At 33.7% G+C, this 17,568-nt stretch overlaps 1 protein-coding gene across 1 annotated transcript in view; it reads right to left on the bottom strand.

The window, feature by feature from the left end:
* Positions 1-1,652: 1,652 nt before the first annotated feature.
* The window catches only part of MEOX2 (mesenchyme homeobox 2), a 64,320-nt gene continuing 48,404 nt past the window's right edge, over positions 1,653-17,568 (bottom strand). The window contains exon 3 of the mRNA XM_047094755.1: positions 1,653-1,877. Coding sequence (XP_046950711.1) covers positions 1,653-1,877 — 225 coding nt within the window. The remainder of the gene's footprint in view (positions 1,878-17,568) is intronic.

The raw sequence follows: 17,568 nt of genomic DNA on the forward strand, positions 1-17,568 counted from the left end.
TTAATATAATCCTAAATATTCTTACATTGGTAATGTCCATAAGAATTTGGATTAGCATATTTAGCTTATTTTCATATCAAAAACTCTGGATATTTTGACATAGAAACAATCATTGGATTCATATCTATTATATGTAAGTTTCAAAATGTATGACTATTCCCTTTACCTCATAACAGTGAATAATACTACTTTTTCTCCTTCCTTTATCTTCAATTTCATAAAATACACACAAAATCCATTTCGCATATTCTTCAAATCAGAAAAGTGACTTAATATATACGTGTTCTTATATGCTTTTTGATTACTCCAGGATTGATTGGTTTTTTTCATAATAAACAATTTCAGAAGCCAAAAGGAAACTGTAGATGATTCATTTATTATGATCATCTGGATATATACAATGCAGATGAATTTGGAACTTTCTTAAGTGTTTACATCAAAACCTGTAACAATTTAGAAAATCACAGTAGGGAGACCAAAATTATTTACAAAGGGTCATTTATTAAACACTTTTTTTTTTACAAAATACAAAGATTGTTGTTCTGCATGAATACATCATATATGAAAAAATAATGTTTTTACTGAATCTAATTTGAAGACATTCAGAATTTTATCTTCTACCAACTTGAGGAGTCAATTTTGCTTTGCAACTTGTCCAATACCATCACCAATCAAGGGAAATCTTTTTCTTGTTAATTAAATCATACAACAGCTAGCATTTTCAAGAAATAAAATCAGACAAAGTCTGTCATACAAAGCTCTTTCTGCAAGTTAACTGATTTGCCTATGATCCTAATTTTTTTTGTCAAGCTATAAGATAGGAAGAATTGAGGAGCTAGGTAAGTTTTATAATAATGTATTAGCAGCAGTTGATAGAAAATGCAACATAAGATTTGTTTTGTCTGTGGTACAAGAATATGTCCTATCAGACTCTAATGTATTTTTCTCTACTTGAACACAAGTAAGCACGTGCTGATTGTTTCTGGGATGACAAAATGCATAAACAGACAGGAAGCTGGTTCTGGTTGTCATCGTAAGTGCCTATTTTCATCAGCTAATATGAATGCGTTGCTAAACTTAGTGAAGACAGGAAAATGACCTAAGGGTAATATATACAGAGTTAAAATACATTTTTTATCCACTTAAGAATGATTTCAGGCACTGTGGCTATTCAGGATAAAATGTTTCATGGTTTGTTCTCGATAGCAATTTAAGTGTCAGTGCAAGCAAAAGCAAATACCTGCCCACTGTCATACACATGACCTTGTACATCTGGAATGTTCAAAGCAAGTTCATCTTCTGCATCTTCACTCTGGAGGCATCTTGAATTAAAAGGTCTCATAGTTTGCTCTTGATAGCAATTTAATTTTCAGTGCAAGCAAAAGCAAACATACCTACTTACTGTCACACACACGACCAACACATCTGGAACAGTCAAAGCAAGTTCACCTCCATCTTCACTGTGGAAGCATCTTTAATAAGTGGCACTTAGTGTAAACCCTCTATAAATCATGAAAACAGACTGGAGATGCCTGAATTTAATAATAATTAAAAATCACTGTCATAGTCATCTCTCTGTGTAAACGATGTTTGAGTAAGGCTTGCCATCACGACATTTCTTTCCTGAGAATGGAGCTGATCCTCTCTGTATATCATAAGTGTGCATGCTCTGAGCTGTGGTCACTGTCGTGGCTGTCTTCATTTGCTAGAGAGTCCCCTGTTTGCTGGAGGGTGGCTGCACCAATCCCCGAGAGCTCGGAAGGGAGAAGTGTTCCCTTTTTGACATTCACCAGTTCCTTTTCTCGAGCTGCAGCTCCTTGCTGCCCTCCTTTTACTCTCTTCCATTTCATGCGCCTGTTCTGGAACCAGACTTTCACCTTAACAAAGAAAAGGAACAAACAGAAGAAAGAAAAACAAGAAAGAAAATGAAATGGCATTTTTCCCCTCCTTTTCTGTTGTCAACGAAAAAATAACTCCTCAAAGACTTAGACAAGGACACTGTGAAGGACTGAATATGAAAATAAACCAGCACTGAATTTAATCAGATCCCATACTGATGATAGTGATTTAAACTTCCAGAAGATGCACACAAAGTACTCTATTTTGTATTTTATGACATACAGTATTAAAAACTAGATGGGAAAGAATGCTGCCATTTTGGGTTGCTCAAGGGTACTTGGCTTTATAAAGAGTATCTATGAATCTCAGCCAACATTTTAATAGTTTTCTTGGTCAAACATTTTTTCTTCCCAAGTCCTTTGATTTGACATCCAGCTATCAATTCCTGAACCAATCTGAAACATACTCAGAGAGCTACTGGTGAAGCTACATCTTAAAGGACCATTCTGGGCCACTGCAGCCCGCTACTGCATTCACAAAGCTGTATGTGACCGTACCACCGGTGTGAGTTCATCTTATAAACTATATATCATATTTTGAACTCTCTCTCTCTCTCTCTCTATATATATATATATATATACATACAACTAAATACACGTGTATATTTCACATCAGCTTTGTAGACATAAGTTTTCCTTCTAAAATTTAATTGAATTTGCCTGATACATTAAAGTTTTATATATATATATATATATATATATATATATACACATATATATATGGTATATGTACATTTATATCATAAAACAAAAAATTAACTAAATATACATTAAATGACCATTTATTTTCAGAACCAGAATAATATTGGCACATTTTATCTTCTTGTTTTAGAGGAACTTTATGTTCCTTTCACATTGCATTTCTCATCATTATGTATTCTTGTAAACTGTCCCTTTTACATTTCATTGATCTGTCTACTCCATTCAAAGCCTAAATTTTATGCTTATCATCTCCAATCCTTCAAATAAAACAACCAAACAACACAAAGTATTTTTCACAATATGTGACCTGAAAAAGTACTGTGTAATTTTGCTTGTCTTTTAGGTTTATCCAAATGGAATGTTTCTAACTACATGCTTCGTGATCTATCCATGTTGATTCAAGAGACTGCAGTCATTCATTCTTTATGATTGTATACTATTCCACTGTATGAATATACCAGTTTATCCACTTTTCTGTCCATGGGCACTTGAATTCTTCCCCCCCCACCTTTTATAAATGATGATACTATAAACATTTTTGCATTTGTGTTCTGAGAAACATATGATCAAACTTCTCTGAGTATATATCCAGGGTTTGTATCAATGGGTCACAGGGTATATGATCATTCAACTTAACATGATAATACAGAAAAACTGTTTTCAAAGTTGCATCAATTTATCCACTGCTGTCACATATACACATAGAGTCCAGAGTGTAAAAGTTGTTATTGATCCACATCTATATCAACATTTGGAGTTATCAATTTTTATCCAATATAATGACTATAAATGTTATCTTACCATGTTCCTATTTTGCATTTGCTGATTACTAACGAGTAAAGTATATTTAAAATGATGCTTAAATCTTCTTTTGTGAAATCCCTCTATATGCCGTTGGCATTGAAGTCTTCTTAAATTAGTTTTATTCTTTATAGACTTTTAAAATACATTTTGAATGCTAATTTAATGCTTTGTGCTTATATGGCTGCTACTATTTTCTCTCAATTTATAGTCTTTTTCATTTCCTTAGAGTGTCTTTTGATGCTCAGAAACCCTAACTTTTAAAATACTCAAATTTAGTGGATGGAACTGGAGGGTATTATGCTAAGTGGAATTAGTCAGTCAGAGAAAGACAAATATCATATGACTTCACTCATATGAGGACTTTAAGAGAAAACAGGTGAACATAAGGGAAGGGAAACAAAAATAATATAAAAACAGGGAGGGGGACAAAACAGAAGAGACTCATAAATATGGAGAACAAACTGAGGGTTACTGGAGGGGTTGTGGGAGGGGGGGATGAGCTAAATGGGTAAGGGGCACTAAGGAATCTACTCCTGAAATCATTGTTTCACTATATGCTAACTAATTTGGATGTAAATTAAAAAAAAATAAAAAAGAAAATTAAAAAAAGAAATAAATACTCAAATTTATCAATTGCTATCATTTTTATGTCTTCATTAAGAACCCTCTTTCTGCTGAGGCCATTAAGATATTTTTCTAAGTCGTCTTCTATGACATTTAAGGTTTGCTTTTCACATTGAAGTGTTTAATCCATGAAGTATTGATTTTAGTATACAGTGCAAAGATCAAATTTTACTTTATTCTGTATGGATAACAAATTGCCACAAAACCATTAATTAAATAGTCCACCCTTTTTTTCCTGTGATCACTATTTCAACTATGTCATAAACCAAGGTTCCATGTATGCTATAGCCTTAATTATTAAATTTCATAATAAGTCTTTATATCTGGTAGAGATAGTTCTGTTTTAGTCTACTTCATGAACGTTTTCAATATTATCCATTTTCATTTAAAATTTTTTTAATGTTTATTTCTTTTTGAGAGAGACAGAGATAGACTGCAAGTGGGGGAGGGGCAGAGAGCGAGGGAGACACAGAATCCAAAGCAGGCTCTAGGCTCTGAGCTGTCAGCACAGAGCCTGATGTGGGGCTCAAACCCACAAACTGTGAATTCATTACTTAAGCTGAAATCAGATGCTTAACGACCTAGCCACCCAGGCACCCTAGTCTCCATTTTCATTTTAGGAACAATATTAATTTCTGTAAATGCACAGTGCTAAAAAGAAGGTGAAGAATAATATATTAAATTTCCAAAAAGGTGTATTTATTTTAGTGGACTTCAAATCACAATACTCCATAAAAATTGGTACAATTTCCTCAGATGTTTCCACCAAAAAAAAAAAAAATTACCTAAGACATTTCTCAACTGCATTTTCATTGGCCTATGAGGCCATAACTGAAATTTTATATCATACATTGCTCATTCTTACTTCAATCCATTAGGGAATTAAAAAAAATAAGAAAATGGTGAAAAAGATTGATTAAGAACTCAGAAAAATGAAAGAAGAATGACTAAAAACTAGCTGATGGGGGCACTTGGCTAGCTCAGTTGGTAGAGCATGCAACTCTGATCTTGGGGCTGTGAGTTGGAGTCCCATATTGGGTATAGAGATCACTAAAAAAAAAATGAGTAAACTTTAAAAACAACAACAAAAACTAGCTGATGGATGTTCAGGTGTTATTACTTAATATCAAAACGATGAGCGGTTACCTTTTATTATATACCTATTTAAGGCTAGACAACTCTACTATAAGTATGGTTTATGTAATATTTCTAATAGTCACAGTTTTTCCAGATATCTTTAACATTATTCCTATTTTATAGATGAGGAAGTTGAGACGCCAAGGTTAAGTAACTTGTTTAAGATTACACAGAGGGGAAAATGTGGTGCCAGAATTTAAATCTGGGGGTAGCTTGGCTTCAGACTGGACTTTTGTTGTTGTTGTTCCTGTTATATTTCAAACCCCTACTTTTTAAGTAGTTAGAATACAAAAGTAAAGCTTATAAAGTATGTGAACTCCATCCATATGATTACTATCATTCATGTAATTCTCCTACTCGATATAATTAGGTTTGTAAATATGACACTATTTCCTGTACTATAATTTAGGTAATTATACTACTCAATTTAATTACCTTTGCAAGCTTGACATTGCATGTTGCATTAGATCTTTTCCACATGAGTTGGGTTCTACTCCTGGCTTCACTTCTGAGTTTCTGTGTGAATTTGAGAAAATTATACTTCTCTCTGCCCCAATTTTCATATTTGTAATATTGGAATAATGAGCCTTTCAAGATTCTCCATAGGGACATTTTCTCCATGGACAATTCCAGATGGAAGAAACACATCATCATCATTGTCACCAAGAGCTGAAACATTCAGTCAAAATAATCTTGGCAGAAAATGGGAGGAATACGTTTCTTTTAAAATCTACACTTATTTCCTTTTCTGTGAGAAGGGGTACAGTAATTCTATAATAACAGTATAAAACCTGTTATGTGCAATTCTAAATGAGAAAAATGTAAGAATATGGTATTGATTTTAGAGACCGTATAGGCTATTTTGTGTTCTTTTCTATGTTACCATGTGAAATTTTGCCATTTCTTTTTTTTTTAAACAGACTGATAAAAGACTTTCATAGTATTCAATGGTAGCTATATATCCTTACATAAAGACACATACATGTATATATATATATATATATATATATACATATATATATGTGTGTGTATATATATACATATATATATGTGTGTGTATATATATATATATATATGTGTGTGTGTGTGTGTGTGTGTGTGAAAGCATTTGATAATTATACAGTAATTATTTACTATTTTCTCTAGAGGTCAGATAACATATTTGATACCAAAACTATATGAAATTAATAACAAGACAAAAACCAGCAACAAATATATCATAGGTACATCCTATAAAAATAGAAAGGAAGAATGCAAAATATCAAAAGTCAGTGTGTCCAGATTTATTTTCTAATATACTATAAGATATTGAGGTGAAATGAAATGAGAGAAAGATTTTGGGGAAAAGCATATGTTTTTCTACTAGCATCACAGTATTAAGAGCAAATCTAAAAAAGCAATCCTAGATTATAAATCAATATTTCCATTAGAATATTAATACCACAGTTTTGGGCACCTGGGTGGCTCAGTCGGTTAAGCCTCCAACTTTGGCTCAGGTCATGATCTCACGGTTTGTGGGTTCGAGCCCCGCATCAGGCTCTGTGCTGACAGCTCAGGGCCTGGAGCCTGTTTCGGATTCTGTGTCTCCCTCTCTCTCTGCCCCTCCCCACTTGTGCTCGCTCTCTCTCTCTCTCTCTCTGCCTCTCCAAAAATAAAATAAATGTGGAAAAAAATTTTAAAAACCACAGTTTCAAAAATAAGTAAACAATAGTTTAATTTAGTATCACTTTATAATCCAGCTTCATTGGTTGAATTGAAAAAAAAATCTTTTGTTTTGTTTTTTTTTTGTAAGTTAGCTAAAGCATAATCATTCAAATGCTTGACACTTCATTAAATTTTTTTAAATGTTCATTTACTTATTTTGAAGAAAAGAACATGAGCATGGGAGAGGGGCAGAGAGAAAGAGAGACAGAGAATCCCAAGTAGGCTACACACTGTCAGTCCAGAGCCCCATATGGGGCTCAAACTCATGAACTGTGAGATCATGACCTGAGTTGAAATCAAGAGTGAGACACTTAACCAACTGGGCAACCCAGGTACCCCCTGACATTTCATTTTTAGAGACAAATATACTATTTATTTTAATTAAAGCTTACACGTGTGTTTCATATAATAATCTGCATTTATAAACTAGACAAAGTAAAGCTAATCTCCCATTTCCTTGGTGACTTTCAAGCTCCGTTTATCTATTCATTCATATACTTGATAGTACTGAATGTTAGCAACAGCTAATGTTTTAGATAAAAACTGGATGGGGTTAGAATGAGGAATGTACAAATAAATAAGATAAAGTCCCTAGGTAGTCAGAGTCAAGAAAAGAGGCATGGTAAGTAACAGTTTACTGGCTATATACGAAACCTTTGGTATAAGGATTAGCTTCATACTTTATAGAATATCCTTAAATTGGGGTGCCAGGGTGGCTCAGTCAGTTGAGCATCAGACTCTTGATTTTGACTCAGGTCATGATCCCAAGGTAGTGGGATCTCAAGGTCCGTGTCAGGCTCCATGCTGAGTGTGGAGCTTACTTGGGACACTCTCACTCAAAATGAAACGAAACGAAATGAAACATAAAATAAAATAAAATAAAATAAAATAAAATAAAATAAAATAAAATAAAATAAAATAAGGAATATATGTAAACTGTTGTTCTGGTTGGTATCATTGCTAATTCACTATTAAGAGATTCCCCTAATATTCCATGATATGGTATAGAACTCTACCCGTAGGCTCAATGTTCCTCTCAGTTTATGCTGCCACACAATTATTATAGCAAATTCTTTCCTCTGAGAATCTCGTGCTTTTGATGTTATTGGTATCTGAAATTTTTGTCCCAGTAACATGGAGTAATACTATAGGTTCTAGGATATTGGATCAACAAACATTTTGCATACAATTAAATCTGCTCATCTTGGAGCATGATATACAAATTCTGTGAGCTTTTATTATTTTGGGGGTCCTAAGCCAATATTATATTCTAGTCTACCATTTTCTGAAAAGTACTAGATAAATGAAGTTTTTTTTTTTTTTTTTTGCTTTTCAAATATTTCCATTTTTAAGCTCAGATCTAAGGCAAGATTCCATATAAAGTGTGTATTGTCATGTTACGTAGTATGATTAACAACTCTGATAAAAATAAAATAAATTATCGGGCCACCTGGGTGGCACAGTTGGTTAAGCGTCTGACTCTTCATTTCGGCTCACGTCATGGTCTCATGATGATGAGACTGAGCCCTGTGTCAGGCTCTGCAGTGAGACTCTCTCTCTCTCCCTATCTCTGCCCCTTCTTTGCTCATACATGCTCTCTCTCTCACTCTCTCTCAAAAGAAATAAATAAACTTAAAAAAATAATAAAATAAATTCTTTATCCCAAGAATCTGAATTATGAAAAAATACTATTATTCATGAAATCAAACCATATGAACCAAACCTTATAGACTCTTAATATCTAGGCATGCAGGTATTTTCAAAAAAATATTCATGTTAAAAAGTAACAAATATATAATAGTCTGCTGTATTATAGTAGTGAATAATTAAAGTGGTCAGTTATATACCTTACTTTTCAGAACATTTACTTATTAGGAAGAATTCTCACTTTTTATTCCTTAGTCAACAAAGTATTTAGTATTCATATTGTCTGGATGATCACAATACTATTTAAATAAACAGGAAACCATTTATTCCCATCTTGATTCCTTTTACTGAATAAAGCAGCCAAGAGATTTTTGCTGTGGTTAATTTATTCAAATGATGTATTTCAGAATCTAGTAATCATAGTTTTGTATTTAATAATACTGTGAGGATCACTGTTGCCACTTGGTAAACATTCATTTTACCTTTTTATTTAATTTATTTAGTCATTCACATTATATCCTTCTATATGAAAGTTCAAAATACCTGTCTTTTTAGGGTTCACAATATATCACGGCAGAACGCAAATGAAATATGTGTCTGCAACTGCCACACAATTTCCTAAGGTGGCCAGAGGCAAGGAGACTGAGAGAATGTTGAACTACCCAACGCTATAACCCATATTTATATAACACCATAAATATCTGCCCTTTGAAGAAACTATTGTAATACCAAACATCTGGACGAAAACGGACTATTTCTGTGACATATCTAGAGGTCTCTAAACATCTGGAATTTGTAGCTTTAATATTTCAAATGTTTTCATTAGTATCTGGGCACTTGAAATACACGGTCTAACAAACATTTGTTCACATCTTTACCATGTGAAAACATGCAAAGAATAATTTTATAAGTACAATTTTCAGATTTAATCACATTCCCTGTGATTATATTTGGTCATGGCAGCTGATCTAGTAAGCCAAGGTAAATAGGCCCTAGAAAGACTTACCCACGTAATTCAGTGGCAAAGTCAGCAGTTGAACTGAAGAATTACAACCAAGAATGCTCCATAAGGTAAGCATGAAAAATGAGGAAAAGAAAGCTTCTTTACTCTTCCTGCCTGAATAGATTTATATCTTATACAGAAAAGGAATCCCTCAGCCATTTCCAAGAAATTCATGGGAGCAACCAGTTGACTGTCTTGTTTCTACAGCCATGAAACATGGGGTTGGGAAGTGGTTGTTTGTATGTGTAGGAGGCTGAAGGGTATTAGGACATATTCCATGACTAAAGACCGAATTCTTGTTTGGAGGGCTGGTTTTGATGTTTATCCTCTATTTCAGCAATGAATCATTTCCTCGCCTTTATGATTTTCACTTTTGAAGCTCGTTTTTCTTCCCTCTTTAGAATGCTTGAGAATTAGGCTCACTAATGTAGTCATAAAACATTTACTATTTGGCGTATTTTTAAACAAACTGAATACACATCAGCTATTGTGAGTCAAAAGCAAATTATATATTCAACAACAACAAAAAAACTTTTTTGAGGCAACAAATGAAATTCTCCATAATAAATTGTAATGTTATGGGTATTATTACAAGCCAACAGAACATTCTCCTTTCTAAAAATGCAAACCAAAGTAGCCATTCACATGATGAGTAAAATTCTTAGAGGAGTGATTCCTTTTAATTGATTTTTTTGAGAAATGTAACTATAGTAATAGATGATAACCACAATACCTTTTCTGCCATACCTAATGAAATTCAACTTAATGGTCTATTTCAATAATATTAATTTATAATCAAAATTCATTATTCCTAACCCTATTTTTCATACAGTTAAAAAACAGGTGTACCTTTGGTTATCTTAACTGTTTACCTAAGTATAGTATGACATATGACTTCTGCAAATTTGTGTGGATACTTGATATTTGACATTTGCAATCAAAACCAAATCAGGCACCTTTATCTTTTGTTGTGTTAAAAAACTCCTGACTAGCAAATCTTTTCTGTATGGACTTTGTGTATTCTGAGCCACAACTGGTACTTATTTTGTTCACACCAATGAGATCAACTAGAATGACAGTATTTGTTCTCAATATTTTGCCTGATCTCTGGGATGATGTGTAACAATAGCTAGCAACATATCGCAGTCAGTATATACAATTTTGACTAACCGCCTCTTCTAACCTTTATCTAATTAAGTGAAATCTATCAAATATAAATATGTGGTTTAAACATAGGAGCACATTATTTTTAACAGGATACAAGAACAATGGGCAACTTCCTATGGTTCAATTTAATGAAATTAATATTCTGACTATTTCTAGACATCCTTAAGTTCATTATTATAATATATATAAGCCTTCACTATACTTGTCACTTAATTTTTTAGATTTAGGAACCACCTCCTTAGAGCCAGTATTATTTTAAGAATAATATTAATTATTACTATTACATTCATATGCACTGACCACAAAAAAGTCAATAACCTTAACAACTGGAAATAGTTCAACACTTGAAAAAAAAAAACTGTTCAGCATAAAAAATGAGAAAGAAAAATGATAAAGAGATGTGAAGTTAAAAATCTATTCTTTTTTTTAATGTTTATTTTTGAGAGAGACAGAAAGAGAGACAGACAGACAGACAGAGGGAGGGGCAGAGAGAGAGGGAGACACAGAATCTGAAGCAGGCTCCAGGTTCCAAGCTCCAGGCTCGGAGGCCAACTCGGGGCTCAGACTCACCAACTGCGAGATCATGACCTGAGCCGAAATCAGACACTTAACCGACTGAGCCACCCATGTGCCCTAGCATTACACTTTAAATGGTGATCCTGTGATGCGGTGTATGTTATGTTTCAGAATGTTATTACTGATTTACTGATCAAGTATAAATTAATATATTTGTTTCTGTATGGAATAAATTGGGAAATAAAATATAGAAATTCTGAGATTAAACAGAGAATTATCCTTATGCTTTCATTATATCAGTTGGATGAATGCTCACAGCAAGAATCATAAAGGCTCACTTTATAGGTGAATATATAGATACATATACGCAGACATACATATGAATGTATGTGTATATATCCATTTATATACCTATATGTATATTTCTATCTCTATTGATCTAACAGCATTTAAAACTTGATTTTTTATATATTTTCAAGGCTATTTCAATAAGGGCGGGGCTTTATTTTTCTAATATTTTTTCTATTATTTCACATTTAGATATTTATATTTGTAAACTGTTAGAAATGAATTGCTTTTTTCTCAGTCTTCTACTTTATATAGGTAGTATTTCTAAAAATTGATTTGGGAGAGGGTTAAATAATTGATTTTTTATTTATAGATCTTGCTCTCTAATCGACTCTCATTCATTGCTCTTCTTATACCATAGAAGTAATGTTTTGTAGTATGTAAGATAGTTCTGATTCTGGCTTTTAGATTGTACGTTGTCAATATGCATTTCTTAGAAAAAAAAAAAAAAACAGCAGTGCTCAGGCAATACCTCTCTACATTAGAAACTAAGATTCTGTCATGTTCCACCATCAACTCCTCTACCTTATGCTTCCCGCCATTTTTTCAGTAGGAGTCAACTCATATTTAATCTTTTAAAATGGCAGACACACCATGATTTAAACAAAGAAACATCTTACTGTTACTGCAGGTGACTGTTAAATACTACCTTAAGAAATGAGAAAATGTTCTAACATCATTGGCTACACAGGTAGTCTTGAATTACCTTGAACAGACAATATGTCTGGTCATGGAGAATAATTTATTAGCTAAAAAGTGTCCATATGAATTTACAGAAATAAACTTGCAAAGGACAGGGATTGTGTAAATTGCTGAGCAAAAGGCAAAACCACTGTTTATTTGGTACATGGAAAATTCTCCTTCATAGTGATCCAAAAAGTCAATGCCTGTTTTGAAAATATTTGGCACTGAGCCATTTAAAGATTTATGAGTAACAAACAAAGCATAATCCTTCTCATTTCCACTAATGGAATATGACCCAACTAGGTGGGATTTTCCATTTATCTTGGCAGAGGTATCATGAATTCGGTCTGTTTATTCCAGTAATCTTTGCTAGTTTACAATTCTGCAACATTGCACCTTTGATTAGCTTTGTGAAATAAATGGATCCCCCTTTTTTTCTATATTTGGCAGCCTTAGCTGTATAAAAATGTCCATTTGTCACTCCTGTTATAGTTTCATGCAGCTGCCTTCCCTCCTCTTCCCACTGTGAGATATTAAAAAATTGGCAGGAGCTTTCTCCAAGTGTGCCTGGATGGATGAAAAGGCCAGAATAAGCATGTCAAATGTAAAAATACCTTGGGACAGGAGGGTCTTTAGACTAACTGGCTCTTCAAAATATTCCAAGTGGCTCTGCCAATTGAGGATTATTAGCTGTTGATTCAGAAGGGTATATAAGAATATGTTGTAAATTAGAAACTGTAAGTTAGAAGCTGGGAGATACTGGACTGATAACTTATACAAAAAAATTATATAATTAAAAATATTTGAAGTTCAATTTTGTTCTAGTATCTCCATTTTTATTTGACATAAAATAATTTTATTTAATGCCTATATGCTAATGTGGAATCACTTTGCAGAATGAGCCTTTTTTTTTCTTCTTCTTTGGCCAGATGGAGTTCAAAGGGGATTATAGGCTCCCCTGATCTACAGAGGCACTGCATTATGGAAGACACAAACATAAGAATCTGACTTCTTTGTGAGATTTCAGAACTATTCTTCAGATAGGGGTTTGAAAATTCAAGTCCTGAGTGATATTTCAGGATTTAACATATCTTACTTTTTTCCTTAAGGGAAACCTAAGCATCAGAGTAAATCTTTATAATTACATGTATGTGACCTGTAATAAAATGTAGCAAATATATTGATTAGTGATTTATATCACTAAGCAAAGTAGGAGTATATACAAATAACTTAACAGTTATACATATGTATATTTCATAGGCAATTATATAAAATTCTTAGATGAAAGTACATCTGAAGATTACTTCTGATTATAAAGTAAGTTTCCATTTAGGAGAAAGTTATTTCCTTAAAACAATTCTGCCCTAAATTGTTGCAGCTTATTTAATATTTGTTTTTCCCTTTACATTATATACTTATGAATTCTACCTTTCCATTTAAGTCTTGAAAAGCTTTTTTAAAGTCAAGAAAAATATTTTAAGAGACTAAAGGTTCTATTAAAGTTAAGGAAAACATTGCACAATATGGAGTTAGATATAAGTCTCAGGTTATTTTAAAGTATGAAAAGATAAATCTTGCAGAATGGAAATGAAAAAAGTGCATGTCTATAATTAGAATAATTTTACATCTGGAAATTCTATAAAAGGAGTGTTATTTAAGAATATATAGTGTTAGGATATAGATTACATAGATAAACATGTATAGCATTAATACAAAATCAAAGTACTACAATTACTGTAAGACAATTAAAAGAAGATGAATGAAATGGGTTCAGTTTATAACTCTATGTTTATAACTTTAAAAGCCCAACCTTGAGAAAATAAACTGAAAATATCTCACTGGGACAAGAGTGCTGGCATATTGAAGGAATATGTTTTCAGACCTTTAAGAATATCAAAATTGATGCCTGACAGCATACAATATTTTTCTGATAAACTTAGCATAGTAAAATTCATCCCACAAAACATAAATAAAGCCTTCAGATTCTCAATTTAAGATACTGCATGTGCACAGAAGTCTAGGAATAAAATGAACAGCTGGCACAACCAGGAACATTCTCCCATACAACTCTGTCATTCCTCTTTTGTGACATTCAACACTCATCACAATTGTTAATACTTGTTTGATTTTTGTCCTTCCATGACTTCTAGCAGAGACTTGTCTAGCTTATTTTAGCAAGATTTAATTTTTAGCATCTAGCTCAACAAATATTTGTATTACCAAACAATTCACTATGTCTTGAATGGCAAAGATTTTTCGCCCCTCTGGTTGACACTTGTGTTTTATAGTTTATGCTAGAAATACTTTCATATTTATTATGACATACAAACCTGAGTAGAAGCAAGAGAAGGTAGTTTTTGTTTTTGTTTTCTTTTTCCTTAAGCAGGCTTCACACTCAGTGTAGAGCCCAATATAGGGGTTGAACTCAGAACCCTGAGATCAAGACTTGAGCTGAGATCAACCTCAGCTTAATCAACTGAGCCACCCAGGTGCCCCGAGAAGGTAGTATTAATTTCCATTTTGTGCCTTAGGGAGATTGTTACTTGCCTAAGAATAAACAATTGCAATTAGAGAAATTTGTTCAAATTTTTATCATAATAATTCAATTTTTTCTTACTAACAAATAGTGGCCCACTAAAGACTTAAATTTTTGTTATTGTTGTGAGTAAGAAAGTGTGCAAGCCAGGAAAGGGAACAGAGGGAATGAGAGAGAGAATCTTAAGCAGGCTCCAAGCTCAGTGTAGAGTCCGAGGCAGGGCTTGATCCCACAACCCTAGGATCATGACTTGAGTTGAAATTACAAGTCAGACACAACCAACTGAGTCATACAGACACACCTAAAGACTTAACTTTGGGAATTTGGATTCCACACGGATACATCTCCCTTTCACATTAACTTGCAAAATTGTGAATAAAGATTTTTATAGGATAAAATTCTGTACAAAACCAAATTTAAGTTCTTCGCAAACCCAATTATATCTCAACTTATTTTTTTGCTATTTTTACCCCATAAAGGTATAGTTAGCTTGTTTTAGTAATGGCCTCCAACAAATGTTGCCTTCCTTCCATGTATCCATTCCCTTATATTGTCTCCTTCTACACTGAAACCGAGCTTGTACATTGGAGTTTTTTTTTTTTACTCCTGGGAATGCTTCCACCACCATTTGAAAAATCCCAGGGAGCCTATTAGAAGAAGATGGAACCACACACAACAGAGACAAGCTGTCCCAGCTGAGGCTGTCTAGACCAACCAGCTCTTCAAACCCACCAGGTGACTACAGCTCTATGATAGATCTAGGTAAGCCCAGCAGTATAACAACCCAATTGAGCCCAGTCAAAATCCCTGACCCACAAAATTGTGAGCAAATTAAATACTGGTTATTGGTTGAAGCCACTAAGATTTTTAAGTGCATTATTACATACAAAAAGCTAACTGATACAAAATTGATAGGGAACTTTAAAAAAAAAAAGGCAAAGATTAAAATTGTGTGTTGGGGGGGGAGGGGGGGATGCCTAGGTGGCTAAGTCCGTTAAGCATCCGACTTTGGCTCAGGTCATGATCTCACAGTTCATGAGTTTGAGCTACGCATTGGGCTCTGTGCTGACAGCTTGGAACCTGGAGCCTGCTTTGGATTGTGTGTGTCTCTCTCTCTGCCCCTCCCCTGCTTGCACTCTGTCTGTCTCTCAAACATAAAGATTAAAAAAGATTTTTTAAAAAGTGTGTATATAATTTTGCATATAATTGCACATCACTCTTTATCAGGAATGGCAACTCATGAAGAAAACGAAATATCCAAAATACCTTCAAAATTCTCAGGCCAAATTTATAGAATTGCTTCTAAAATGAAATTATTCTAAACCAAAGGTGAAACCTCTGCTTTATAATCAAATAACCACAGATAACCACAGCTATCTCTGGAATACCAAGAACAGAACCTTGACTTTTCTCTTGACTAAGAGAGTAGTACTGAATCCCATTATTTCGGTAGCTTGGAAGCAAATCCTTATTCGTTTTCTCTATGTATCATATAAAACATGGTTTCTTTTTATTGAATTCACTCTCTGTATAAATACATTAACCTGTAATTCCTTCCCTCCTTTATCTGTTCCCAGTTTAAAAAAAATGGGGGAAAAAAAGATGTCTGATAATGCAGATTTTGGATTTTCCTCTCCTGCGTGCCAAATGTTATACACTTATGGAGGGAACCTTGTATGTGAAGTTCAAGAGAAGGAGAATTTTGTGCTTCACAACGTAGGCACTAGACATAATATTTAATAAAATATAAACTGCCAATAAATAAAACCACATAAAAGTGTTTCTCTCTATATTTCCACTACCCAGAAATATGCCACCAAAAGATGAAGCACAGAAATTAGCAGAAAGAAAGCAGATGATTTAAGAAATTGGATAAAATAACTTGCTCTCCTAAGATAGTATTCATTTGTCCACACCCTGTTGGTATTTCTTTGGTTCCAATGGGATCCCTAGAGGAGGTGCACACAGTGAAAGAGGAAATGAGACTCTAGTCCTGGGAGTGCCAATCATAACTGCACTGTCCATAAAGTTGTTTGGATTTGCCTTTCAGGAATGTTTTTCTAAAGATTAACAACTGTTGACCATCAGTAGGCTAGATTCTCCCAGGGCAAATCAGAATCCATAAAAAGAATGCACTGGAAGCATACTGGAGCAAATAAAATTCAAGAGAGAACCTAAAATTTAACTAATTAAACAGTATTTTTTAGGTTTTATCAACTGAGGTCGACAGATCATTAATAATTTCAGCGTTTTCTGAGTTGATGTCAGAATTTCTGGATTTGTGAGGCCAACCAATATAATTTCAAAAGTAGTTGGGAAATATTTACCAATAATCTGCATGCCCTTGCCCCCATCATGTCCCAGCCCCCTTGAACTTAAGTGGAACCACTGATGATTTCCGGGCCTTAGAGTATAAATGGAAGTGACATGGGTCATTTCCAGGTGAAAACATTTAAAGGTCAATGCATGAACTTCCAACTCTTTCTTACCTCCTGTGGTTAGTAAGGACACCACATGTCGAGATGCCAGAGAGTCAGACTGGGTCTGTGAGTGATAGTTTGTAATGTTGGACTTGTAAGTATGGACAGTGAGCAAATAGTGAACATTTTTGTTATGTCACTGAGGTTTGGGGGTTAATGTGTTATGGTAACAAACGTAGCAAACCCTGTCCTGAGCAATAGAGGAAACTAACATGGGGTTGCAGGCTTTCTACTATACCAAATAAGGAGATTTTAAAATTTAAGCAAACAAAATTGCTCACTATATGCCATCATTATATACAAGAAATAGTATTTTAA

The sequence above is a fragment of the Lynx rufus genome, unplaced genomic scaffold (genome assembly GCF_022079265.1).
Source record: "Lynx rufus isolate CCGP_SWC_20201006 ecotype Redwood Valley unplaced genomic scaffold, mLynRuf1.p SCAF_4, whole genome shotgun sequence".
Taxonomy (NCBI): Eukaryota; Metazoa; Chordata; class Mammalia; order Carnivora; family Felidae; genus Lynx; species Lynx rufus.